The sequence below is a fragment of the Camelina sativa genome, chromosome 17, assembly GCF_030686135.1.
Source record: "Camelina sativa cultivar CO46 ecotype springtype chromosome 17, ASM3068613v1".
In the NCBI taxonomy this organism is placed as follows: domain Eukaryota; kingdom Viridiplantae; phylum Streptophyta; class Magnoliopsida; order Brassicales; family Brassicaceae; genus Camelina; species Camelina sativa.
In genome coordinates, this window is record NC_141896.1 from 2,723,015 (window position 1) to 2,747,144 (window position 24,130).

General features: G+C 39.8%; 9 protein-coding genes and 1 pseudogene across 16 annotated transcripts; 5 read left to right on the top strand and 5 right to left on the bottom strand.

Moving 5' to 3' along the window:
* Positions 1-224: 224 nt before the first annotated feature.
* Positions 225-878, bottom strand: LOC104754896 (josephin-like protein pseudogene; annotated as a pseudogene). Its single transcript, XR_015586562.1, has one exon. The product of XR_015586562.1 is annotated as a josephin-like protein pseudogene (transcript).
* Positions 879-2,030: 1,152 nt separating this feature from the next.
* LOC104754897 (uncharacterized) lies at positions 2,031-3,402 on the bottom strand. Its single transcript, XM_010477183.3, has one exon. It carries the CDS (start codon positions 3,400-3,402, stop codon positions 2,326-2,328), a length of 1,077 nt encoding a protein of 358 aa, XP_010475485.2. The 3' UTR covers positions 2,031-2,325.
* Positions 2,098-5,026, top strand: LOC104754898 (large ribosomal subunit protein uL4c). Of its 2 annotated transcripts, none has more exons than XM_087494729.1 (2): positions 2,098-4,556; positions 4,690-5,026. In XM_087494729.1, exons 1-2 carry the CDS (start codon positions 3,731-3,733, stop codon positions 4,710-4,712), a joined length of 849 nt encoding a protein of 282 aa, XP_087350855.1. In that variant the 5' UTR covers positions 2,098-3,730; the 3' UTR covers positions 4,713-5,026. The 2 variants fall into 2 exon arrangements, with proteins under 2 accessions (XP_087350855.1, XP_087350856.1); XM_087494730.1 differs by having other exon boundaries at positions 3,641-4,556; positions 4,696-5,026.
* Positions 5,027-5,407: 381 nt separating this feature from the next.
* On the top strand, positions 5,408-8,427 carry LOC104754899 (uncharacterized). Its single transcript, XM_087494728.1, has 4 exons — positions 5,408-6,730; positions 6,849-7,579; positions 7,687-8,064; positions 8,148-8,427. The coding sequence occupies exons 1-4, from the start codon at positions 5,587-5,589 to the stop codon at positions 8,247-8,249; spliced, it is 2,355 nt and encodes a 784-aa protein (XP_087350854.1). The 5' UTR covers positions 5,408-5,586; the 3' UTR covers positions 8,250-8,427.
* A 1,268-nt stretch (positions 8,428-9,695) lies between these two features.
* On the top strand, positions 9,696-11,824 carry LOC104754901 (sugar transport protein 2). The gene is made up of 4 exons (XM_010477188.2): positions 9,696-9,927; positions 10,021-10,340; positions 10,483-11,109; positions 11,198-11,824. The coding sequence occupies exons 1-4, from the start codon at positions 9,798-9,800 to the stop codon at positions 11,612-11,614; spliced, it is 1,494 nt and encodes a 497-aa protein (XP_010475490.1). The 5' UTR covers positions 9,696-9,797; the 3' UTR covers positions 11,615-11,824.
* Positions 11,825-12,147: 323 nt separating this feature from the next.
* Positions 12,148-14,875, bottom strand: LOC104754902 (serine/arginine-rich splicing factor SR45a). 5 transcript variants are annotated; one of them, XR_015586563.1, is made up of 8 exons: positions 14,578-14,875; positions 14,074-14,174; positions 13,871-13,979; positions 13,603-13,752; positions 13,394-13,474; positions 13,179-13,242; positions 12,696-13,095; positions 12,148-12,613 (listed from the first exon to the last, which is right to left on the bottom strand). XR_015586563.1 is itself a non-coding variant. In XM_010477189.3 (7 exons), the coding sequence occupies exons 2-7, from the start codon at positions 14,172-14,174 to the stop codon at positions 12,439-12,441; spliced, it is 999 nt and encodes a 332-aa protein (XP_010475491.1). In that variant the 5' UTR covers positions 14,578-14,875; the 3' UTR covers positions 12,148-12,438. The 5 variants fall into 5 exon arrangements, 2 of the variants coding, with proteins under 2 accessions (XP_010475491.1, XP_010475492.1); XR_015586564.1 differs by having other exon boundaries at positions 12,148-12,607; positions 14,578-14,770; XR_762166.3 differs by having other exon boundaries at positions 12,148-12,607; positions 13,179-13,474; positions 14,578-14,770.
* Positions 14,876-14,952: 77 nt separating this feature from the next.
* Positions 14,953-17,460, bottom strand: LOC104754903 (zinc finger CCCH domain-containing protein 4). Its single transcript, XM_010477192.3, has 4 exons — positions 17,235-17,460; positions 16,676-16,945; positions 16,289-16,512; positions 14,953-15,951 (listed from the first exon to the last, which is right to left on the bottom strand). The coding sequence occupies exons 1-4, from the start codon at positions 17,337-17,339 to the stop codon at positions 15,096-15,098; spliced, it is 1,455 nt and encodes a 484-aa protein (XP_010475494.2). The 5' UTR covers positions 17,340-17,460; the 3' UTR covers positions 14,953-15,095.
* Positions 17,461-17,640: 180 nt separating this feature from the next.
* On the top strand, positions 17,641-19,001 carry LOC104754904 (DNA sliding clamp PCNA1). Its single transcript, XM_010477193.3, has 4 exons — positions 17,641-18,034; positions 18,174-18,326; positions 18,423-18,520; positions 18,627-19,001. The coding sequence occupies exons 1-4, from the start codon at positions 17,716-17,718 to the stop codon at positions 18,846-18,848; spliced, it is 792 nt and encodes a 263-aa protein (XP_010475495.1). The 5' UTR covers positions 17,641-17,715; the 3' UTR covers positions 18,849-19,001.
* A 61-nt stretch (positions 19,002-19,062) lies between these two features.
* Positions 19,063-22,993, bottom strand: LOC104754905 (neutral ceramidase 1). 2 transcript variants are annotated; one of them, XM_087494731.1, is made up of 11 exons: positions 22,797-22,993; positions 22,064-22,407; positions 21,774-21,982; positions 21,372-21,713; positions 21,020-21,284; positions 20,648-20,918; positions 20,432-20,557; positions 20,287-20,350; positions 20,033-20,202; positions 19,649-19,943; positions 19,063-19,544 (listed from the first exon to the last, which is right to left on the bottom strand). In XM_087494731.1, the coding sequence occupies exons 2-11, from the start codon at positions 22,390-22,392 to the stop codon at positions 19,285-19,287; spliced, it is 2,331 nt and encodes a 776-aa protein (XP_087350857.1). In that variant the 5' UTR covers positions 22,393-22,407; positions 22,797-22,993; the 3' UTR covers positions 19,063-19,284. The 2 variants fall into 2 exon arrangements, with proteins under 2 accessions (XP_087350857.1, XP_087350858.1); XM_087494732.1 differs by having other exon boundaries at positions 22,064-22,411.
* On the top strand, positions 22,965-24,072 carry LOC104754906 (17.8 kDa class I heat shock protein). Its single transcript, XM_010477195.3, has one exon. It carries the CDS (start codon positions 23,383-23,385, stop codon positions 23,860-23,862), a length of 480 nt encoding a protein of 159 aa, XP_010475497.1. The 5' UTR covers positions 22,965-23,382; the 3' UTR covers positions 23,863-24,072.
* The last annotated feature ends 58 nt before the right edge of the window (positions 24,073-24,130 follow it).

Below are 24,130 nucleotides of genomic sequence, written 5' to 3' on the forward strand. Positions count from 1 at the left end.
ACTTTCTTGGACTTAACTATTGTTAATTTACTTTGTTAATTTACTTTTTCACAATCGATAAAATGAAAAAAAGAGTCGTAGGAAAATTCGTGAAAGTAGTTCCCTTAAACGATATAACAATTTTATAAGATTTATGTATTCTATAGTCTTCTAGATTATATATGTCTACTAATAACATAAAACTATAGACAGTATTATGTATTTGTAAATCGAGTAAGAGCAGAAGGAAAATGAAAACTGATGTAAAACATAAAACATTTACACACACATAGGTTTATGTAGATATTACATAAGCAAATAAACAACGAGCGACCAAGACAAAGGGTTTATGAATGAGAAAACTTAAGAAGTAGATTTTGATCTGGTGAAGGAGGATGATGAGTTGATGAACTGTATACAGTCTTCTATGGCCTCTGATCTATGGCTGTCATTGTTTATTGGGATGATGATTGACGGCTGAGATCTCCCGGAAAAAGAAGAAACCTTTGATGGTGGACATCTTTTCTTCTTCCTCAGCGCCACTAGACGCAAACCTTTTGCAAATTTGCATCCAAGATGCTTGATCAATTTTGCTGCCGTGGCTTCTGTTTTCCCTGGTAATCTTAATCCGCAGCTTGTTGTGCATCCCGGACTCTTACCATAAGGTCCCTTGATAGCGTTTTGCTTGGCCGAAGCATCTTTCTGAACCGGTCTAGTGTTTGGGTTGGACCGTTTTATCCCAGTAGCTGACATATCGAGAGAGAGAGAGAGAGAGAGAGAGAGAGAGAGAGGTATGTGGAAAACAATATGAGGATAATGAGAGATATTTATGGGATTGATGCTGAGAACAGTTGGGCTGGGGCTGATAGTTCAGGCAAAGACGGGAAAAGACATGACTAATGATGTATATATCTAGAACATCATTACGCTTAGGCCATGATTAAGCACTCAAGACATAAACACATAAACTAGTAACAAAAAAGTGTAGCTTCAATATTATTTTAGACCCTATATATATAAAAAGACTTGTAGTTAAAGTGGATCTACAAATTTATAAAGACTGCTAACACCCAAGAGCAAAAAGAAAAGACTAGGTTTGGTTTTTCCTTTTTTTCTTTACGGTCCACAGAGAGAACAAACCCTTTGTTTAAGTGAAGAAAAAGGTTAAGCAACCATTTGGTATCATTCTTCTTTGGTGATCACTCATGTGTGCACATAACAATCTAAAAAAGGGGTTCTATTTGACTTCAGGAGAGGCCGATATAAACTTACCTTTATTGATCGCAGATTCCTTTCATGAGAGTCTGAGGCTACAATAAAAAGGAGGAAAAAAAGAAAGAAGAAAAAAAACAAGTTAATGGTGGGCACAAGAATATGAGAAAGCATATAATAAACCAGGGAGTGTCAGGACATAAATAGAAGATCACAATCTGGAGAATGTAGACTGATTTTACATGTGAAAACATTCTATCGAGATCAGCACAATAATTCCTGCATGACAAGTCAGTGATTAGATGCAAATGGCATGAGATTGACTGACATCTATAGCAGGTTTCAAAAAAGCCAATAGGGAAAAGAATGCAATAGCAAATTGCTCTGTTACAAGAACACAATAGTTATAGGCACCAACCGTATACATATCATTTTACCCAAAACCATCAGAGAGGACATATTTTCTGTACTGTAATGGGCTTAATTTAAGACACGCTAATCCAACTATGTCCCACAATGATTTTCTTTTGAGACATGGAGATCATTGCTTCCAATATAACAACTCAAAAGAGAGAAATCTCAGACATTTGAATTAGTTGATGGATGTACAAAAAGAGTAAGAAAATAAAACTCACACATTGGTATAATCAAACAGGGAATGATCCAAAAGCCTTTAACCAGCCTGCAAAAATATTCTGCAGAACTGCAGGATGATGATATAAGACAGAGCATACTACCATACGTAATCTGAGCATGGTTCAAACAATAAAATCAACAGAGTAAGGGATTCACATTCGAGCATTAACCCTAAGAACCCAACCTGATTCAAGAAGTTGAAAGAAGAGAAAGAAACTAGAGATATATTAGAAACATGTACAAAGGCACAAAAGGTGTTATAAGTCTCTTGTTCTCCAGACACATACAGAAAAACCGAATAAAAGAGAAAGGTGCAACCAATCAATTCGCAAACGAGACATACATAATAATAGACATATATCATATCCTTCACCAAATTCATATTATCAGCCATTTCTTTCTTGGAAACAGCAACATGGATTTGTAAATCTGATGATAGTAGTAAAGCCTTATATAAAAAGTCACACACTTATGGAAATCAACAGCTTAATCCAATCTTCAACATTCACGGCGATAATCACGGCCATAGCTGTAGTGTGGCCTAGCTGCAAAGTCGCCGCTCTCAGACCTTTCTGCAGCAGCAGCACCTCTCTCTTCATCCAAGTTCAATCCACCCAACGCTTTCTGAAACTGCCTGTGATCATAAGGAGAGTAATCCACTGGCGCAGATGGGCCACTAGGCACTCCGTAGCTAGACAATCTTGAGCCCGCAGGAGGAGCCTGTGGTGGTGGCTTGTAATCGTTAACAGGAAAAGCATCAACGGGAGCTGATGGCCCACTCGGCGGTGGTGGAGCGTAGTTAGAATACCGAGGAGGAATAACAAAAGGAGGAGGCTGCTTGTGATCAACCGATGAGAAAGCATCGGCTGGAGCAGATGGTCCACCGCCGTAATTGGATGCACGATCGTACATTGAACGTGGAGGAGGAGGCGGGAAATAGTACCCGGAGTAGTAGTGATCAGTGAATTGGTAAGGAGACGGTGACGGTGACTGCGAGAATTCTCTGTAGTCACGCTGAGGAGACGGAGCTTGGGGAGGAGGAGGAGGGGGAGGGGTAGGGGAGTAATAATGATTGTTTGGAGGGGCAGAATAGTAATCTTGTGGTTGTGATTGAGGACGTGGCGGAGGATGTTGCTGCAGCGGTGGAGGGATAGGTTTGTCTTTGATCGAGAGCTTCAAGCGTATCTTCCCCTGAGGTCGACCCGATGGACGAACAAGCTCAAGCGAGTTGATCAATTCCGGAATCATCGAACCGTCCGAGTCAATCAAGCGAGCTAGAGGAAACCTAACCGATCCAACGAGGGTTTTTGCCAGATCCGAAGAATTGGAATTGGAATGAAAAACCTCGATGTTAAGGACCGATTCGTGGACAGATCGGGTGAGAGGAAGAGTGATCCGCTCGTTCCACACCGGTTTGATGGATGCGGAATCGTCGGAACGAGTTGAGAGACGCTGGTCTTGGCCAAGGTACAGAACAACGTAGGGTTTCAGGTCACCGTTACGCCAGTTGACGTTCTTCAGGTGCTTAGCCGAGACAACGGTAACAATCAGGTCGAGTGGCTCCGACGAAGCCATGAGTAACGCTGCGTTTTGAGACGGTACGGTGATGTTCGCGGTGGTCTTAGCTAACGTGCGCACGTATCTGTCTCCAAAGGTGTAAGCTATCGTTGTATATCACAAAGGTTTTTAAAACCTGCTGCGTAATCAAGAAGCTTTTGACTTTTGTGGTTGATTCATTCTTGTAGAGACAGCTGGAGTTGTTATTCATAACACGAATAGGGATATTAATACCTTTATATCCAAACAGAAGACTAAGTTCTCACCAAGCACAAAGATAGGGAAGTGGATAACACTTTCAGTCTTCTTCTTCGTTGGGATAGGTCAGGGTTAGGGAACAACAACAATGGCTTCCTCTGCAACAGCGCCAAATTCGCTATCTTTCTTCTCATCTTCTCTGTTTCTGTCTTCATCTCACCAAATCCCTAAAACGTACGTTTCCGTTTCGAAACTCGGCTCCGGGAGAGTATCGAAGCCACTCTCTGTCGCTTCCCAGCTAGCGACTCTACCAATCATCTCATTCGAAGGAGAGAAGGTTGGAGAGACGTATCTCGACCTCAAAACGGCGCCGGATTACACCGCGCGTTCCGTTGTTCACAGAGCCATCGTGACGGACCTGCAGAACAAGCGGCGAGGTACTGCTTCGACGCTGACTCGAGGTGAAGTTCGAGGTGGTGGGATTAAACCTTACTCGCAGAAGAAAACTGGTAACGCGAGGCGTGGATCTCAGAGAACTCCGTTACGTCCCGGTGGAGGTGTGGTGTTTGGGCCGAGACCTAAGGATTGGTCGATTAAAATCAACAGGAAGGAGAAGAAGCTGGCGATATCGACGGCGATTTCGAGTGCGGCTTCGGCGGAAGGTGGTGCGATTGTGGTGGAGGAGTTTGGGGAGAAGTTTGAGAAGCCCAAGACGAAAGATTTCTTAGCTGCGATGAAGAGGTGGGGATTGGATCCCAAGGAGAAAGCTATGTTTTTGATGATTGATGTCGATGAGAATGTGGCTAAATCGAGTAGGAACATTGGAACTTTGAGGATGTTGACGCCCAGGACGTTGAATCTGTTTGATATTTTGAATTGTGATAAGCTTGTGTTGACCCCTGCGGCGGTTGAGTTCTTGAATGCGAGGTACGGTGTTGATGCGTTGGAAGAGGAAGATGAAGATGACACTGAAGGTTAGTGTTCTTGAAAGGAACTGTCTTTTGTCGTAATTTGATGTTTCTGCTTGATCGTTGTTGTCTGGTTTCATTGCTTGAAGTAAGTAGAAATTTGATGTGTTAATATGGAAACGTTATTGGTGTTATGAAGGGTCAGAGGAAGCTGAAGAATGAGTAGCTCCGTAGATCCAGATTGCTTCAAGTTGTGGCTTATGGCTTATGAGATTAATCTTCAGTACATGTTCTTGATGAGGTCTTCTCTTTCCTTTTTGTTTAACAACGAGAGATAAAATGTGCATTTTGTTTTAGAGTTTTTAATCTCTTCTTTGTCACACTCCAACCCTCTATGATCATGAGTCGACCAAACTATCTAAAAGACCTCTAGAATGAAAGAGGCATCTCTCTCATTGATTCAAGTGAGTTGGTTTTATTGTTCTCGAGCCAAAACCGAGAAAGATGAATTTAACAATGCTCATATATTTTGTTTATATCGTAAAGATTAAGAAATGTTGATTGTTAGTGTATCAATTTAAGATTGAAAAACAAAGACTACTGTCCTAAAGTTAACAAGAAATAGCGGCTACTATAAGCTGGACACCCATAAGGTTTTGAAATTGTAACGAGTAGTGAAGGTATGCAAAACACTCTTTATCTCAGTAGTCCAATTAGGTCGCAGTGAGCCAGTGACACAGGCACAGCGTTGAGTCTTATATTGTGGGCTTATGAATATGGCTCAATGTTAAAATGGTGGTCAAAAGTATAAGAGAACAAGATCTTTGGACATATCAAAACTGAAAAACCAACAAACCAAACAAAAACAATAACAAAAATAATAATAAAAAAAAAAGACCTCCAAAAATCTAACGGTTATGGTTTCAAATGTAAGCTTGACCTCTCTCTTTATCGATCAATTTTTGCTTCTTTCTATTTTTTCTTTTCCTTTTCAACCAGTTTGATTCTCTTGGGAATTAAAAAACAAAACCGCTTTGGATTGTTTATCTCACAATGGTTCTGAGAATTTAGTGCTGTTTTTTTTAAAAAAAAAAAAATGGGAATTGATGCGAAAGATGTCGGAACTCTGTTCTGGAAAATTCTCATATTTTCCACGAACACCATTTATACATACGTAACGAAATACCCCTTTGTTTCTTTTGTTTCTGCTGTTATCTTCCTCTTATACATTTTCCTTCCTCGTCTTTTCTATTTCATGCTTTACTCTTCTCCATTGATCGCCTGCTCTGCATTTTACCTTCGAAACCATCCAAGTTTCAAGCTTTTGAATTTCAATGCGGATGATGATGACTTATCCTCCTCTAATTCCCAAAAGAGATCATCTGAGGAAGAAACAAGGAAGGCTGACTTAAAGCACCAACGTAGTGTTCGACGCAACGCCAGAAGAAAAGTTGAAGAGGTTGGCAAAGATTGGGACTCTTCTCAGGCTAGCGAGGATGAGAGAGACAAAGTCATTTTAACAACTCTCTACGGAGAAATCCCCAAACTCGAGAAACTCAAGAAAGACAGAGCATTTCTTGTGTCCGAAGATTTCTCCTTTGAGTCTAGCCTTGACGAAGAATGTCCTTCAGCCACGGGTGACGTCTCCGTTGTGGATCCATCCGAGAGGTTAACGAGCGGTGGAGGTGAAACCGAGGTAGAGTGTTCGTCATCATCAGGAGATGATGAAGAGGAAACTAGCCGTGAAGACAAAAAAGTTGTAGCTTGGACAGAGGATGATCAAAAGAATTTGATGGAATTGGGAAACTCTGAGATGGAACGTAACAAGAGGTTAGAGCATTTGATTACAAGAAGAAGAATGAGGAGAGTAGTCAAAGTTGCCGCTGAGGGAAGAAGCCTAATGGATATGGAAGTTCCTTCGATCTGTGTTGGACGAAACTATTTCGGTTTGGATCAAGAAAACTACATGATTGATGGGCTTCAAATGCCTGAATCTGCACCTTCTGTGTTATTATTACCAACAAAAAACCCCTTTGATCTTCCTTATGATCCACAAGAGGAGAAGCCTAACCTCTCAGGGGATAGTTTTCAGCAAGAGTTTGCAGCCAACCCTAATGATATCTTCTTCTGCCGCCATGAAAGCTTTTGCCGCAGAGTCTTCCCATTGGAAAATCAGCTTGACTCGAAATGGGAGCCGTGGAGAAACAAAGCAGTTGATGGTTGGCCTAGAACACAACAAGGTACATTCTTTCCCATCTTTTTGCTGATAGGCAAAGAACTTTGGATCTGTACGGTTGTAGTTATTACCTTTATAGATTAGGAATGATTCGTTACAGTTTTTGATTTATGATCATGTAGGTAGCAATGATGGATTGATTGGGGAGAAGCATTCTCTAGTGAAAGGAAAAGATCTAACAATAGCAGAAGCAAATGAGATGGGATCAGAACACAGCACAGAGATCATTATGAGTGATTCAAGCTCATTGCTTTCTCCTGGAGAGAGGGAAATGGATTCTGACGTCTCAAACCAAGCAGACTCTTCTGTTACATCCGGGAAACGAAATGGTGATCTTCTTCGTGTTGAAAACCCTCTAGTTGGTTTAGTGCCAAGAAACACTGGTTCGCTTTCGAGCTCCTTAGCAGCGGAAAGGCAAAGATACATGGAGCATTTTGGTTACAGGTCAAGAAAAGGTCGCAAGTTATCCGTGGAATCTGATCTCCAAGTTGAGTTTTCTGAAATCGGATCACCTCCCACTACAGTCGATGGGAATAATTCTTCTGATGAGGAGAAGTCACTCTTTGTTAACGAATCAGAAACCGGAAAGGAGATTAGTGGTGAGGAAATTGAGGTGATACAGAAGAAGAGCATTGTAGATAGAACAGCAGAATCTCAACTGTTACCTATGGAGAAAGTTGATCAAGATTTTAATGAAACAAGTTCTCCTAAAAATCATGTAGCCAAAAAATTTGAGGGTCTGTCTGATGGTACAAATGTCAATGGAAGATCTGAGGATTCAGAGAGAGGATTGCATATATCTGAAGAGGCCATAGTTCCTCACATCAGTGAAGTTATATCGAAACTAGAGGAGGTTATATAGTTCTTGTTCTTGTCAAGTTTTATGGAACATGATTGCTTTTTCAATGTGTTTTCTCAAAATGTTAAATTTGAATTTTATTTCTTGCAACGTTTTGACAGGAATCACAGGAACTTCTCCAAAACTCAAATGATGAGATGAAGATAAGTAACGACTCTGGTGAGCCTGAACCCTCTGAGAGAAGAATTAATCAAGAATCCGAAGAGCATATTGAGGGAGGCCAATCAACACAAGAGATGATGCAAGAACTTGTTGAACCTCAAGTTTCAGTTGTAACTAATGTCACATCATCAGACGAATCTGCTACTTCCCCAAGATCAGTGTTACCAGACATGGTGTTACCTTTAGAACAGACTTATACTCTTACTTCTGAGAGCTTGGAACATACATCAGATATTCAACCGGAACCTGTAATTCCATATTCGGAATCTCCTCAGAATCAATCAAGTGGTGATATAGTAACAGTTTTAGAAACAGAGGTTAGTTTCAATGGCTTTTCTGTGAACTTGAACTGAAATGTACTTTTTACAGAAAGATGAAGTGTGTTTTTTCTTTTAAACAGGGACAATCTGAAGCAAGAAGTGAGGAGGAAGCTACTGGAGTAGAATCTTCTTCAGATGCAGTTGTCTCTAACACTCAACAAACTCAGGCGTCTGCAGTATAGAAAGTATAAGTTTCCTAGCTAAATTTCAGATTTACTGTTTTGGAATTTGATATAGTTTGGTCATCAGTTTGTTTGTTGATATTTAATATAATTTGTTTTTTTTTTTTGTCTTTTAAAAAGTTTAATTTATATCTGTTAACGATTGGCTATTTGTCTTTAAATTTTAACTTTTAGTAAATTACTGTCTTTAGTTAAAAATAGATAGATAAGAAGATAACGTTGTCAACAAGAAGGGTTAGTTTTATCCCGATTATGAAGCTCTATATAAATACTTCTTTTATTTAATATTTCAATTATAGCATTACCCAATCAATTTTTACTATGATTGATTGACTGTTTTTCTTGTTTTGTTTTTATCGTCACTTGGTTTTTTTTTTTTTTAAATAATTATTTATAGTTTTTCATGGATTCATTTTTTTCTCCAATAACGATGTGTAAATTTTATCCATGCCGGCCGGAAAACTTGTGGATAAAAGAAATGATACATAATCTATTTCCTGATAACTTGTTTAATAGACTATTGTGTAAATTAGACAGAACTCAAGATGTCACATATCTATATGTTAGTTTATGAATGTCTCAATTTCCATATATATATCATGAGATAATTTATACTTGTAATTACAAGTCACATATTCAAAGTTGGACGTCATAACTATATATCCACAAGTTACCCCATAATCGAGAAACTGAAGAATCCACTATGATACTCTATACCAATTAGATAGAGAAAAGAAGAAAATGTTTTTTAGAAACAGTATTAAGCTTTCTTACGATTATATAGGTGTAAATAAATATTTTATTTTTTTCACACATTAATCTCTGTTTTGTTTAACATCTAGATAATTTTTTGTCATGTTTTGAATTCTATCCAATACTGTTTCATTTGATCTCTTACAGAACACTTATCTTCTTTGGATATATCTTTTCAACAATTTTTTTCTTCTTAATATTGCTGTGAATTTTAGTAATCCTTCCCTCTATTCTGGTTATAAGATTATGCAAGTGTTATACTATGTAATTATAATTGAAACAAAATATGCAATAATACTACGGTGGATGTGTATGATCATAATTAAGAAGTAATTGCTTCTTGTACAGATTGTGTATGATTTGGTTATTATTACGTGGAATATTTTATACGTCATTTATCTTTTACCTAAAATAAAAAGATAATTTTATTTCTTTATTCCGTTATTGATTGATTTCATTTAAAGATGGATCTAAGATTTAATCAGAAAAAGATGGTCAAGAATTCTTATTATTTTACTTAATTAAAATGATAATATCAGTAATTAATTATTATAAGTAATTATCTACATTTTCCTTTTAGATAAAACTGGACCGAGTCAGTCGAAAAATCCGATAAAAAGATTCAGTTGCAAAATCATAGTTTATCCAAAAACCCTACCCACTCGTCTATAAAAGAAACGCATCTCCGGTAGACACATTTGAGTTTTATCTACGTTCCTTAATTCACATTGTTAGATTATTAAAAGAAAGAGAGCTTTACAGAGAGGGAAAGAGTTTATATTAGCAGTAGTAACAATGGCTGTTGGTTCGATGAATATCGAAGAAGGCACTGTTTACCCTGCAAAGATAACTTTTCAAGTCTGTCTTTGCTGTCTGATTGCTGCTGTTGGTGGTCTCATGTTTGGTTACGACATCGGAATCTCAGGTTTCTTTTTCTCTTCTTTTGTTTTTTATATTTTAAGGGTTGTAGTGATGATCAGTTTATTTAACTAATTAATTAATAATAATGGTTTTGCAGGAGGTGTGACGAGTATGGACACATTCTTGATAGATTTTTTCCCACACGTGTACGAGAAGAAACACAGAGTACACGAGAACAACTACTGCAAATTCGATGACCAGCTTTTGCAGTTGTTCACTTCTTCTCTCTACTTGGCTGGGATCTTTGCTAGTCTTGTTGCTTCCTATTTCTCCAGGGCTTTCGGAAGAAAACCAACCATCATCCTCGCCTCCATTTTCTTCCTTACCGGTGCCATCCTCAACTTGTCTGCCCAAAACCTTGGCATGTTGATCGGTGGTCGTATTCTTCTCGGTTGTGGTATTGGTTTCGGTAATCAGGTAATCCATTATCACACTATATATCCATCTTTCCTCTGTTTTATTTTATCTAGGGTTTCCTCTGTTTTTTTAGGGTTTTTGCTCTGTTTTTTATGCCTTTACATCAGCATCAAACATTGATTGAAACCAATGCTTTTTGCAGACGGTTCCATTGTTCATTTCAGAGATTGCTCCACCGAGATTCAGAGGAGGACTAAGCGTCATGTTCCAGTTTCTCATTACCGTCGGAATCTTAGCAGCAAGTTTCGTGAACTACCTCACTTCCACGTTGAAGAACGGGTGGAGATATTCTCTCGGTGGTGCTGCTGTCCCTGCTTTAATCCTCTTGGTAGGATCCTTCTTTATCCACGAGACACCAGCTAGCCTCATCGAGCGTGGTAAAGATGATAAAGGCAAGGAAGTCCTGAGGAAGATCAGAGGCGTTGAAGACATTGAGCTCGAGCTTAATGAGATCAAACGCGCCACAGAGGTTGCAGCAAAAGTGAAAAGCCCTTTTAAGGAGCTCTTCTCCAAGCGCGAGAACAGACCCCCATTGGTGTGTGGAACGCTGCTTCAGTTCTTTCAACAGTTCACCGGAATCAACGTGGTTATGTTCTACGCTCCAGTCTTGTTCCAGACGATGGGTAGTGGTAACAACGCTTCTCTCATCTCTACCGTTGTCACCAACGGTGTGAACGCAGCCGCTACCATTTTATCGATCGCCTTGGTTGATAACGCTGGTAGGAGATGTCTTTTAATGGAAGGAGCCCTCCAGATGACCATTACACAGGTTAATTTCTTTTTTATATACCTTGCTTGTGTCACACGACATGATGCACAACATATTCTTAATTTACTTTATGATATTCTTTCTCCAGATGACAATTGGAGGCATTCTCTTATCCCACTTGAAGCTCGTTAGTTCTATTACGGGTCATGCCGTGCCACTGATTGTATTGATCCTCATCTGCGTATATGTATCTGGTTTTGCGTGGTCATGGGGACCATTAGGATGGCTAGTTCCCTCTGAGATCTATCCTCTTGAGGTGAGAAATGCAGGTTACTTCTGTGCAGTGGCGATGAACATGGTCTGCACTTTCATCATCGGTCAGTTCTTCTTGTCAGCTCTCTGCAGACTCAGATCTTTCTTGTTCTTCTTCTTCGGAGCAATGAACATTATTATGGGACTATTTGTGGTCTTCTTTCTCCCCGAGACCAGGGGTGTTCCTATTGAGGAAATGGCCGAGAGGCGTTGGAAGACGCACCCGCGTTGGAAGAAATATTTCAAAGACTAAATTTGTTCCTTTTTTTTTTTGCCGTAGTTATTAATAATTCGAACATTTTCCAGACTTTTTTACCTAGAGTTTGCCTTCTAGTTTTTAATTTTCTTTCCATACTTTCTCTGCTAATTTTAATAATTTGTAGTTCACACTGTTTAGATAAGTCGAAAATGTTCATTGGATAAGTAACTCTTCAATAATAAAGAAAAGTAACTTATTCAGATTTTTTTTTTATCTTTGTTTCGAGTTTTTTTTATTTTAACTTTTAAAATTTCAATGAATATGCACAATGTAGTTTGGGGATTGAATTGTTCTTGTTCAACAATAATTTTGAACTTCAGCATTTAAGATCCCTAATAAAGTGGCGACAAATCATCACTAAAGAAATTTGAGTGTATCATAAGTCTACTATATCCAGTACAAAAACATAAATCATATATTCATATCAATTTTAGTTTTTTTTTTTTAATGATAAAAATCAATTTTAGTTCTTACGTTTTTACATAAAATATGGAAGAAATTTAGAGAATACTTCAACATACTTGAAATTTCTGAAAACATTTAAATATATTATTTATCAGTTACACAGAAGAAATTTCTTTAACCTTTAGGGATCAATAAGTCAGACTTTTTGGAAATTTATTAAGGTGACTGACTCAATCAGGCTAAGAAACGGTGCCATGTAACTCATGATACATATTCTAACATCAAAACCAAACCAACACAACATACGGACTCTATTCTGACATCATTCCCAAATCTAGGTAAATCCAAATTATTTACTACAACATCAAAAGTGAATTGAGTGATTGATGTCAACAACAAGTAAGCAGAGAGTGTTATGGGCTGACGGATCTGGAGGTGCTTGACCTTGCACTCCTCGAATGGCTCATTGAAGATTGACTGTCGCGCCTGCGAGACTTACTTCTGCTCCCTTTCCTTCTCTTCTTCGGGGATAAGCTCCGTGATTTGCTTCTCCTCAGAGGGCTAACGCTGCTCGACACTGACCTGTACCTGATTTCATTTGTATGTTCCGTTACTTACTACATTACTAAGCAGTTCTAGCTAATCTGTTTCTATTGACCTAACGCCATACCTTCTGTAGTGACGACTTTCAGGTGAGTAGGACCTGTCTCTCCCTCGGTAGTAAGGCGAAAAAGACCGGTCTCTTCCCCTCCAGTAGGGTGAGTATGATCTGTCACGTGCTCTGTATCGTGGCGAGTACGACCTGGACCTGGACCTGGACCTCTCCCTCCGCCTGTAGTAGGGTGAGTATGATCTGTCGCGTCTCCTGTAGTAGCGATCATCAGGTGATGGAGATCTGGAACGAGAGTAAGATCTGCCTCGCCTATAGTAAGGTGAGTACGAAGGTGATCTTTCTCTCAGCCGATAGCTTGGAGAAAAAGATCTGCTCCGATCAGATGAGTAGCTTCGACTTCGACTACGAGAGCAGCTAACAGACCTGCCGTGAGAGTAGCTAGGAGACCTATGGCGTCCTGCAAAACACACCATGTAAGGGAAAATCGGGAAACCCACCAAGGAATTGTAATAAAACCAGTGTACATGACGTCATATATACCTCGAGTGGTTCTCAGCCCCAAGTACTTTCCAGGAGTTGGAGTACGTCCTCTACCACGTCTTGCCTGAACATAAAACCAGAGATATCATAGAACTGTCAGAAATCTAACAATGAACTAGGATGGCGACAAGAGAAAAATAAGATTTTAACGTTGAAGCCACTGAAGGATGGTATATAAAGTTAATCAAGAAAGAGAGGAATGCAGGGAACACAACCCAATCGAGTTTGAACTGTTGCAGCGTTTGCTATTTGGTGAAGCACGGCTGCTACAAACAGCAGACCTGCTGCCACAGAAACTTGAAAGTGGAAACAAGCAAACAATTTAAATGAGAAGAAAAAAATACTCATATTATTTCAAAATTTTCCAGATCGGAGTTATGGTTCTACTACTTATATACCAGAGGCTAGTAATCAGTTTATTTACCTTCTCAACTTTAATGACGCGGCCCAGGAGAACAGAGTGATCTAAATATCTGATGCAGCGGTTGGCATCACCAACAGTTTCCAACGAGATAAAACCAAAACCGCGAGATTCTCTAGTCCATGGGTCCAGGACAAGGTGAACATCAGTTACCTAGAAATAGTAAATTTAGCTCACAAAAGGTTAAAACATTAAAAACGTCTACAGCTTATGCACTAGTGAGCTACAAAAGATATTTAAAAAAATTCCAGAAATCAACATAACATCCAACCTTTCCTTCTTTAGAGAAATGATCCTCGAGATCTCTTTCAGTTACCCGGTGAGACAATCCAGTTACATATAAACTGTTACCAGGATTCTCAGCATCGCTTGAGATACTCCTAATTGAAAAAAAAAAAGTCAGATATAAGCGCTCATTCAAAAGCAGCAAACCAGAAACTCATGAAGATTCAGAACTAAGGAAAGGAAAAGTACCTCGACCGGCTTCTAGACAAGGACCTTGAGACAGACCTTCCACGATGCTTGTCATAAGGCGATACTGAAGGAGAGTATCTTGACCTTCTTGAGTAAGACATCTAAAAGAAACAAGAACATATTAAACGATTAAGATTCTTAGTTTTATATTGTCTTAATTTTATATAAACATGGTTAATCGAACCCCCAAATCTACAAAGGACGATCCAAATTTACATACGACATAATTATCTTATCCCTGAGTAGCTTATTTCAAAATTAACAATACCTTCAACCTCCAAACCAACTTCCACATCATTCTCAATCAGATGATAAATGCTTACATCTATCTATATATATTCCATACAGATCTAGAATCAAGCTAAAACACATCGAAATTCATAGCAACAATTCAGATCTAACAACACCTAACAGACAATTCAAAAACAAGTCTGCAACACGTTCAAACGGCTTTAAATCGGCAAAAATATGATGATAAAAATCGATCAAACAGAGAATACTCACATCGTTATACCCCGACGAACGTTTCTCCTAATGCAAATTGGATGTTCCAGAACTCTCTGCACCTGACCGGAACGAAAATGAATTTCACGATTCCGTATTGAGTTGGGAAAGATGAATATATTATATAGGGAGAGGATTTAGAAGAAGCTTCGGGAGAATCGGACGCGATGGAATTTATTTAACTCGATCACATATTCCTTTTGGTGTCCGGCCCAGCTTTATAAGAGTTTTCCTATCACAGAAGGCCCAATGGACTTGATGAGCCGGACATTGCTTGCTGTCTGATTCATCCAAATTTCTGGTTCATATATCAAAATTATATTTTATGAAATTAAACATAATCAGTTGGTCTCTATATAAATGATAAACCTTTCATGAAGAAGCGATACGGGAATCAATATATTTCAAAAGTTGAAAACTAAAGAAGCAGCAGAAAATGATTCATACAGAGTACAAAATCCTTCCGAGCGATAACGGGAAAACTTGCAGTACAGTACATTTTAAACAAGAATTCTTCTCTATTCAGACGAACCAGTTGCAGTAGAAGCAGCAGCAGGAGGTTGTTGGGAGGATCCTGCAGGTGCTCCTGCAGACCCAGCAGGTGCAGAATCAGGTGATGGAGCAGAGACCGCGGCTGGAGATGGTGCAGGTCTTGATCCAGGACCAGGTTGTTGTGGGTACGGGTAAGCTGCTGGAGGCGGGGCATAGTGCTGCATAGGACCAGGGTGATGATGATGGTTAGGAGAATACTGCTGCTGGTAAGGCGGTGGCATATATCCATATGGTGCTGGTGGGTATGACTGGTGTGGAGGCATCATGTAAGAAGAAGATGAAGCTCCGCTGTTGTCAGTGGTGCTTGAACCACCAGCCTCTTGATTTGAAATGACTGCACCCATTCTCTGTGGGTCCATTGATGGGTAGTAAGGTTTGTCTTGGTTAGCTTGTGGTGGGTGCATATAGTACTGCTGCATTGGTGGGGGCTGATTGTGCTGCTGAGATATAACTGCTCGAGGTAGTAAACCACTATGAGCCACACTGCCCTGTTGGTTGGAACCATCTTGCTCAGGTCTGGGTCTTCCCCATGTGAGTTTTAGCCTCTGACCGTTGACGACTAGCCTGTTGGCGAGCTCTTGTGCAGCCTTCTCTGCACCTTCACGGGATGTGTATGTGACAAATGCACAGGCTTTGTCAGCCAAGATTCTGATAGATTCGATTTCACCATAGGCGTAGAATTGGTCCCGTATGTCTTGCTCCAGGATTCTTGAGTTCAGTCCACCGACGTAAAGCGTTTTGATGCTTTCATCATCTGGTGATTCCAAAGTGCCCATCTCACCGGCTTTTCCAAGTAACTTCATAGCAACTGGATCATTAACACTGCACAATGTATACAAAGAAGATGAGAAACAGTTCAAACCAACCGTTTAACATGCATAAATGTACAAGTACTGATACATGATTAAGGGAAGAATAAAAGGAAAAGACCCTATATAACGAGACAACATGAGAGCCAACATAACATAGTTCAGCACAGAATTGAAGATAACAATTCACATGTCAGTGGCTTTCAAACACCGAGTATATAAACTGATCAAGCAGAAAATAGTACCATGGCAGAAACAAACAAAATTTCACCAACTCCATTAGGGTAGATAATGAAATAAGCATTTGAGAAGGCAACAAAGCATCAATCATACAGAAGAAAATAGCATACCCATAATAACGGTCTTTAATGTTTTGCTGGGATAGCTCTCCTGTTTCTGGCATCTCATGCCGGTATGGACACTCGGCACCTCTTGTACACTCACCCCTGATGAAGAAACTACAAACATGTGCTCTATTCCTTTTATAGTACGGCGTTGTTCTTTGAAGCTTTAAAATAGTATCATTAGGCCGCATCTTCCCGAATGAGGATTCATAATCCAGTCCAGCTCTAGTCTACATAAAAACAAAAATCAAATACACTGAGATAAGCCACCATGAGAAAATTAGACTTAGTCATCAATCATTCATTATAACCTAATCAAATTCCAAAACCAACTAATGCTGAAATATAATCCTTTATTTAAAAAAAGGGCAAAGGATTGGAACATGGTCATACCTTCCTGTCGTGCTCTTCAGCAAAGTACTCTCTGTTGACATCACTTTTAGGGATAGAGTCATGAGTACTAATGTTGAGTGCTGTGTCCCTGACCTGAACTGGAAGACCATACTCAAGATCCAGAAGACAAACTTGGCACACATTTTTCAGCTTGCAACAAGTCTGACAAATTTCAGTCTTCTTGTATCTAGCATCACGGCCAGGTCTCCACCTAAACACCGTGAAAGGTCGCGTACATATCTTGCATTCCTTATCGTAATTCGCTTTAGTCTACATACCAAAACACAACACTTCAGTCAGCAATTGCATCTCAAACCTAACTTGCAGCTGAAAGCTATGAGAATCGGCATTTTGAGCTATAAAAAGACGATTTTGGATCGACGATTTGTGACCTACCTAAACCCTAAAAACCTAAATTACTAAGCTAACCACTCCAAACACACAGAAAACATCAACGAGCAAGAAGATGAGATCCGAAAAAGACGATTAAGGAGCCATTGAAACAAAACAAGTGACAGGCAAATCCATTAGATTGGAATCGAACGAGGTAGGAAATTACCATTCGCACGTAGGGGTTGTCACCGAGACAAGATTCGCAGATGATTGGGAAATCGGAGCGCTCCCATCCATCGGCTTCATGATCTCTCAGTATCCTGTGAGCCATTCTCTCTTCCTCTGATTCGATTTCTCGCGATATCGAATCTCGAACACGAACGAAGGTGACGACGGGGACGGGATGGATTTTATTAACTAGGGCAAAGTCGGTTTTAGATTTGTGTGTTTTATCTTTGAAATATTACAATATAACCCCGAAACTTTCACTAAAATTCGAAATTGACTTTTCGTTTTTAATAGCACAAATCAATCCACTAATTCATTGAGGCACTAACGCGTTGGCGGGAACTAAAAATCATTGAAGGGCTAAATCCCGCCAAAATAAAATAAAATTGGAACTCCTTTAAGACGTGTGTGTCTGTCTGTGTGCCAATCTTGTTTACCAAAAAAAAAATCTGCAAAACCTAACAAACGACGAGCGAGAGATGTTGGAGCTACGACTTGTTCAGGGCTCACTGTTGAAGAAGGTTCTGGAATCGATCAAGGATCTGGTGAACGATGCCAACTTCGACTGCTCCACCACTGGTTTCTCGCTCCAAGCTATGGATTCGAGCCACGTCGCGCTCGTGTCTCTCTTGCTGAGATCTGAAGGCTTCGAGCACTACAGGTGCGACAGGAATCTCTCCATGGGGATGAACCTCGGCAACATGTCGAAGATGCTCAAATGTGCTGGAAATGATGATATCATCACTATCAAGGCTGATGACGGCGGCGACACTGTCACCTTCATGTTCGAGAGCCCTAGTAAGCTTTCTTCTGATTTCATGTGTACGCTATTGTGGAATGATTGATGTCAGTTCTCTTAGGGGTTGTAGTATAGTAGTCTTGCTAGTTAATTGAAGATCTCTTTTTGAAACTTGGTCATGTGTTGGATGATTTACAGCGCAAGACAAGATTGCAGATTTTGAGATGAAGCTGATGGATATTGACAGTGAACATCTCGGAATCCCTGAGGCCGAGTACCACTCAATTGTGAGGATGCCGTCGAGTGAGTTTTCCAGGATTTGCAAAGATCTCAGTAGCATTGGTGATACAGGTACATTGTGTTATATGTACTGGATTGTTTCTATTGTGAATCTGAGTTGGTTTTTTGGAGTCTTAGCAGAGACTTGACTTGATGTTATTGTTGCAGTTGTGATCTCTGTGACTAAAGAAGGGGTTAAGTTTTCCACTGCTGGTGACATTGGAACCGCTAACATTGTGCTCAGGCAGAACACAACTGTTGACAAGGTATTGACTTGGCTAGCTCTAAACTATGAAAACAGTTGACAAATCATCTATGGCTGTTTCATTGGAGCAAGACATTGAATTGAGGTTTTTCTTTTGTGTATTGCAGCCAGAAGATGCCATTGTGATAGAGATGAACGAGCCAGTGTCGCTCTCATTTGCCCTGAGGTACATGAACTCCTTCACAAAGGCAACTCCATTGTCGGACACAGTGACAATCAGCTTATCGTCTGAGTTGCCAGTTGTTGTGGAGTATAAGGTTGCTGAGATGGGTTACATTCGTTACTACTTGGCTCCTAAGATTGAAGAAGAAGAAGACACTAATGCCTAAGATCCCTTACTTACCACAACTTCTCTTCCATCCTTAGATGTGCAAGATTCGTTGATGATGCTGATGTTTTTTTTTCGTGAGATTCCATTGTATGCCCTCTAGAATCAGTTGTTTTCTTGACTTATTATGTTTTATGATAACAGAGTTCAGCAAGATTAGTTATCTTTGAAATTATAACGATTCATCAACAAATCAACTCCACTTTGCAAGATAATTTATACACTAACACAACCATTATTGCGTATACCTGTATACCTCTAATGTCTGTGAACATTTACATGAAAAGGTATATTGGAGTCCATTACTCAACATCAGTTCTTTGACACCATTTCTACACTCTGACTACATTTGTGTGGTACATATTAGTGCACAAGACAGTGCATCAGGTAAACCTAGTATAATACAAGTTGACTGCATCTACTTTGGTTTTACTTGTTTATGTTACAACGAAAGCACTAGAAGAGCCTGTGAAATGGTGGACTGACCCGAAGAGCTTCTTTGCAGCACCAAAATGGGTGATCCTGTAAACCCCTGGTGATGCAGACTCTGGGATTCTCCATTCCACAGTGGCATGACTCCGGGAGCTCAGCTTTTTAGGCCTTGACCACTTGAACCTCAGACATAGATCATCGTCGTCATAAACTGGGGTCCAAGTCTTGTCCTTCTGCTCTAGTCTCTCCACCAGAGCAAACGTCCCTGCCATGAACATAGTATCACTTGTTAGATTTCAAAGTCACTCACTTTGAAATCTCTATGACTAAGAAGCAGACACAAGCATAAGCAATTTTGGCTGATGATACCTTCTGTCAGTAGATCGTTTCTAGGGCAAGCTGACCGGAATACAACAGTCACCTGGTCGTTTCCCCTCTTCAAAGACAGGTTTTTGGGAACATCCGAGATTACATCCCCAAAACTGTCTCCGTCAGGAGTTGTGTCCATCATGACTGGTGTGAGGAAGCTCAATTGCTTGTCAAGGAGATCCGGCGGTTGAGGACCCTGTTCAACAGGCATATCAAGGACGAGAGATTTGGAGAGTTTTTTGAACTCTTGAATGTAGCCACTGAGGGTGTGTGGGCCATACAGTGTAGATGCGCCCTAAAGAGTGCAACCATTGCATCAGATACAGATTAAGAGAAACATGAAGGAGCTGTTTGTTCTACAGTATCAGTGTGATAAGCTATTACCTCATATCTTTGCACTTGGTACTCCTCAAAGGTAGTCACATACTGCGAGTAACCATTAGCCAATCCAGCTATCACGACGTGAATCTCACCACTCAGTTCTTTATTACCACTGCTTTTAAGCTGTGTCTTCACTGCATCACGGAGACGCCTTCCAGCCATAGTTGTAAATTCTGAACAAGAAAGATAGACAGGAATTAAAATATCGCATCATTAGTCATATTATGAAGTGTGACAATCTGAAGATTCTCCACTACCTCCAGGAACGCTGAGAATGAAAAGTTGTCCAATACGTAGAATTTGCAATGAAAGAATTGACGGCTGGAATCAATGACAAATTAGAGTAGAGTATTATAACCGCAAACAAGACTCATGGATGTTCAAATTTTTTTAACTACTTACAGCCCAGTCATATGGCTTTTTCATTTCTCCAGTGTCAAGCAAGACTGGTTTTGGGTAATGACAATCGCTTTGTTTCTTGTCCGGTTTTTTAAGAACGTTTCTCACCAATCTCCAGAAAGGGTTCCCCTGATTTATCCAAACGGTAGACTTGAGAAATGAATAGCATGGAGGCAATATTTATCTATTGGATGATACAATATAACTTTGACTAAATACCTTATCATCTCCTTGTGTAAAATCAAATGCTCCTGGTCCATCTGTGGTTCCGGCAGCAAAAGCGAATCCCATTGCCGCAGGACAAGTTTTTACAACTTCTGAATTCCCATCTTTTTTAAGAAGTGTCACATTGAGCTGTGAAAAGTCAACATAAATATGGCGGTAATCAACCTTCCCTTGTAGCTGTTCAGATGCTTTGCTGAAAAGATCCAAAGCCGTCTTGAATTGTCTCTCACCAATTATACGTGTACTCTCAAATTCATCAGGATAGCTGCAATGATAAAGCAAAACAGGTCAAGAGAGTATCCCTTTAAAAAATTTGTGCTATCTAATCTTGTAAGATGACAAAAAAAAATAAAGACAGGTGAATACCCTGGTCCACGCCCATAGCACATCTCATTTTTCCCACCACATGTACTATGATTGAAATCACAAGGAAGACCAGTGTCTAGGCAAAAGGCTCCAAGCACATTTGGGCTAACATCACCACAGTTCGTTTGACAGAAAGCTGAAACAAAACCAGGCATGTCCGCCTTCCTCAGAGCACTCCTCACCCGCCTTGCAGAACTTGAAATTCTAGTTGCAGGCCTACCAGGTTGTGACTCAAAGAAAGATGCAAGCTCTAGCAACTCGTCATCTGCATCACATCAAACAAATTGAACATTATATTGTGTTCCAGCTTTAGACACACAATGTTGTTGTTAGAAAGGTGTTGTAAACTTACGGCTGTCCTGATTCTCGATTATGCTTGAAACTCTTCTAGGTATCTCATCTGAAATAAATTCTTCCGAGTAGGATCTTTCAGCAGTGTTCTGTTCAAACCAGTCCTCCATAAGTCGTGCTGCAGTGCCCTTGTTGTCCCCACTGATCAAAGAGTTTGTACGACTCATGGAAGTTCCATGGGTAGCAAACCAGTTGAAACTACCTACTGAACCCCATTGATCATCCACAAACTTTAGGAGAGTCATTTCTTTATCAACATCATACTTGTGTTTACTTCTTTCTTCTGAAGGGTTATTAAGATATGCACTTGGACTGCGGTTAACACCAGCATCCAAGAGTTCACCTGTAAGTTAAGTTTAATTAGCTTATGAGAATAGCAGTTCCGAAGGATGTCAGTTCTTACCATTATTGATGAAAACTGATCCAGGACGAAGATTTTCATGAGCTTGTATGATACTGTTCTCAATTCCATCAACAAGGGCATCAAATGACTGACGAACAAATCCAAGAGATGTAACAATATACACCACATACTGAAGATACCCCCCTGGACCAGCATGGGTGTGAATACCACTGATGCCAACATTCTTTTCTGTATATAAGTCCCCATATCTACAGAAGAGAGTTTATAAGCTACTATGATCTTATTAAAAGGCTATTCAATCTAGGAAAAAGATTAGGTGGCAACATTACCTTGCCTTGAGTCTCTCGATGACTTTAAGTTTAACAATTTGTGAAGCCATACAGGCGTCAAGGTTAACAAAGACAACACGGTTCCCTTGAGGCTCAGAGACAATGAAAGTCCTAGCTCGGAGCCTGAAGTGAATACCAGATGCTACTTGCTCCATGTTAGCATAACCCATCATATTAACATCAGCAGCAGGGCCAGTAATGTCATAGCTTCCCAGTCCAATCAGATATTCAGAGTTAGAGTAAACTACTCCGCTGGTGAGCAGAAATAGCAAACACGTGCTCCATAATCTAATTAAAGATAGCTCCATCATCATAGTGAAGTTTCTCATCACCTTCACATTTACCTTCCTATGTCATAAAAATCACCGTTATTGACATATATAATACTAAATCTTTTGGCAAAAGCAAAACTCAAAAATCATTTCATCTTTCTACACAAAACAAATTGCATCAACTGAAATCCGAAGATCCAGTTCGTCTAATACACGTAATTATTATTCTTCATTCGGAAACTGAATAAAGTAAGTAACCAGCATCTTTCCTAAAGTTACTTAACAAAAAGCCACAGAACATAACTTTTTCCCCTAATCTCTTACAAACAAAAGAAAGAAAAAAAAAAACAGAAAGCTGAAGATAACCATGGAGGATCAGGGAGATGATGTAAGTATCTTAACAACAACATGCAATCGGTCAAGAACTAAACAACAGAAGAGAAAACTAACTAATCGCTAACCTGATCTCTCAATACGGGATTCGTCTTAAACAAATCGGAAAGATAAGTCTGATCGATGTGAGAGGAAGAAGAAAGGACTATGAAAGAGAGTGAGAAGCGAAGGAGAGAAGAAGAGTCTGAGAGTAGAAGCAAAGAAACGGAATTGGTGGGAGAGAATGTTGATGATGAATTTTTTCTCTTTCTCTATTTAGTTCGTCAAAGATGATGACGACGTTGACTTTATTAAATAAACGTGCAGCCAAATCCAATCTCAGTTTTTTTTTGGGCCAAAACTTGAATAAGGCTTTTTATTTGGGCTTAAATACACAAGTCCATTATGGCCCAGAAAAGACGAAAAGAGTCGTACTTGAAAAATCGAAAGGCATCTAGAATTTTCAGGATTATTCCGTTTGCCAATTTCCCTCATCGTTTTGGTGTGAAGTTCTAGAAGCTCGATCTGGAGATTTCTAAGTCGCAACCATAAATACATCACTCGACTCATCCCGTCTACTCAGAAATCGAAATCGAATTCGTCAATAATCAAATATTATTCAGCATTCAAAACATCATCTTCTTCAACTTTCGAAATCATCATCAATCGAGAAGAATGTCGCTAATTCCAAGCTTTTTCGGCAACAACAGGCGAAACAACAGCATCTTCGATCCATTCTCACTCGACGTTTGGGATCCATTCAAGGACCTGCAATTGCAATTCCCCTCTTCTTCTCTCTCGGGAGAAACATCTGCGGTTGTGAACGCACGTGTGGACTGGAGAGAGACGCCCGAGGCGCACGTGTTCAAGGCGGACCTGCCTGGGATGAAGAAAGAGGAGGTTAAAGTTGAGATAGAGGACGACAGTGTGCTCAAGATCAGCGGAGAGAGACACGTTGAGAAAGAGGAGAAGCAGGACACGTGGCATCGCGTTGAGAGGTCTAGCGGACAATTCTCGAGGAAGTTTAGGCTGCCGGAGAATGTGAAGATGGATCAAGTCAAGGCCAACATGGAGAACGGTGTTCTGACTGTGACTGTGCCTAAGGTTGAGACTCAGAAGAAGGCACCAGTTAAGTCTATTGACATCTCTGGCTAAAGCCAATTTAGCTTTTATATATACTCTCTGTTTCATACTCATGTGAGTGTTTTCTGGGTCTTTGAGTCTTCTTTGTGTGGTGTGTGTGTCTTTCTGATTGTGGTTCTTCGTTTAAATATTTCTGGCTATCTATGTTGTCTTGTGGTGATGATGTATTATGGTAATTATTAATGCTAATAATTAAAGTCTCTCAGGTTGATTTAACAAAAATTATACTATGAAAAAGGATTCAAATTAATCAAATTCAAAACAAAAATCTCAAAATTGA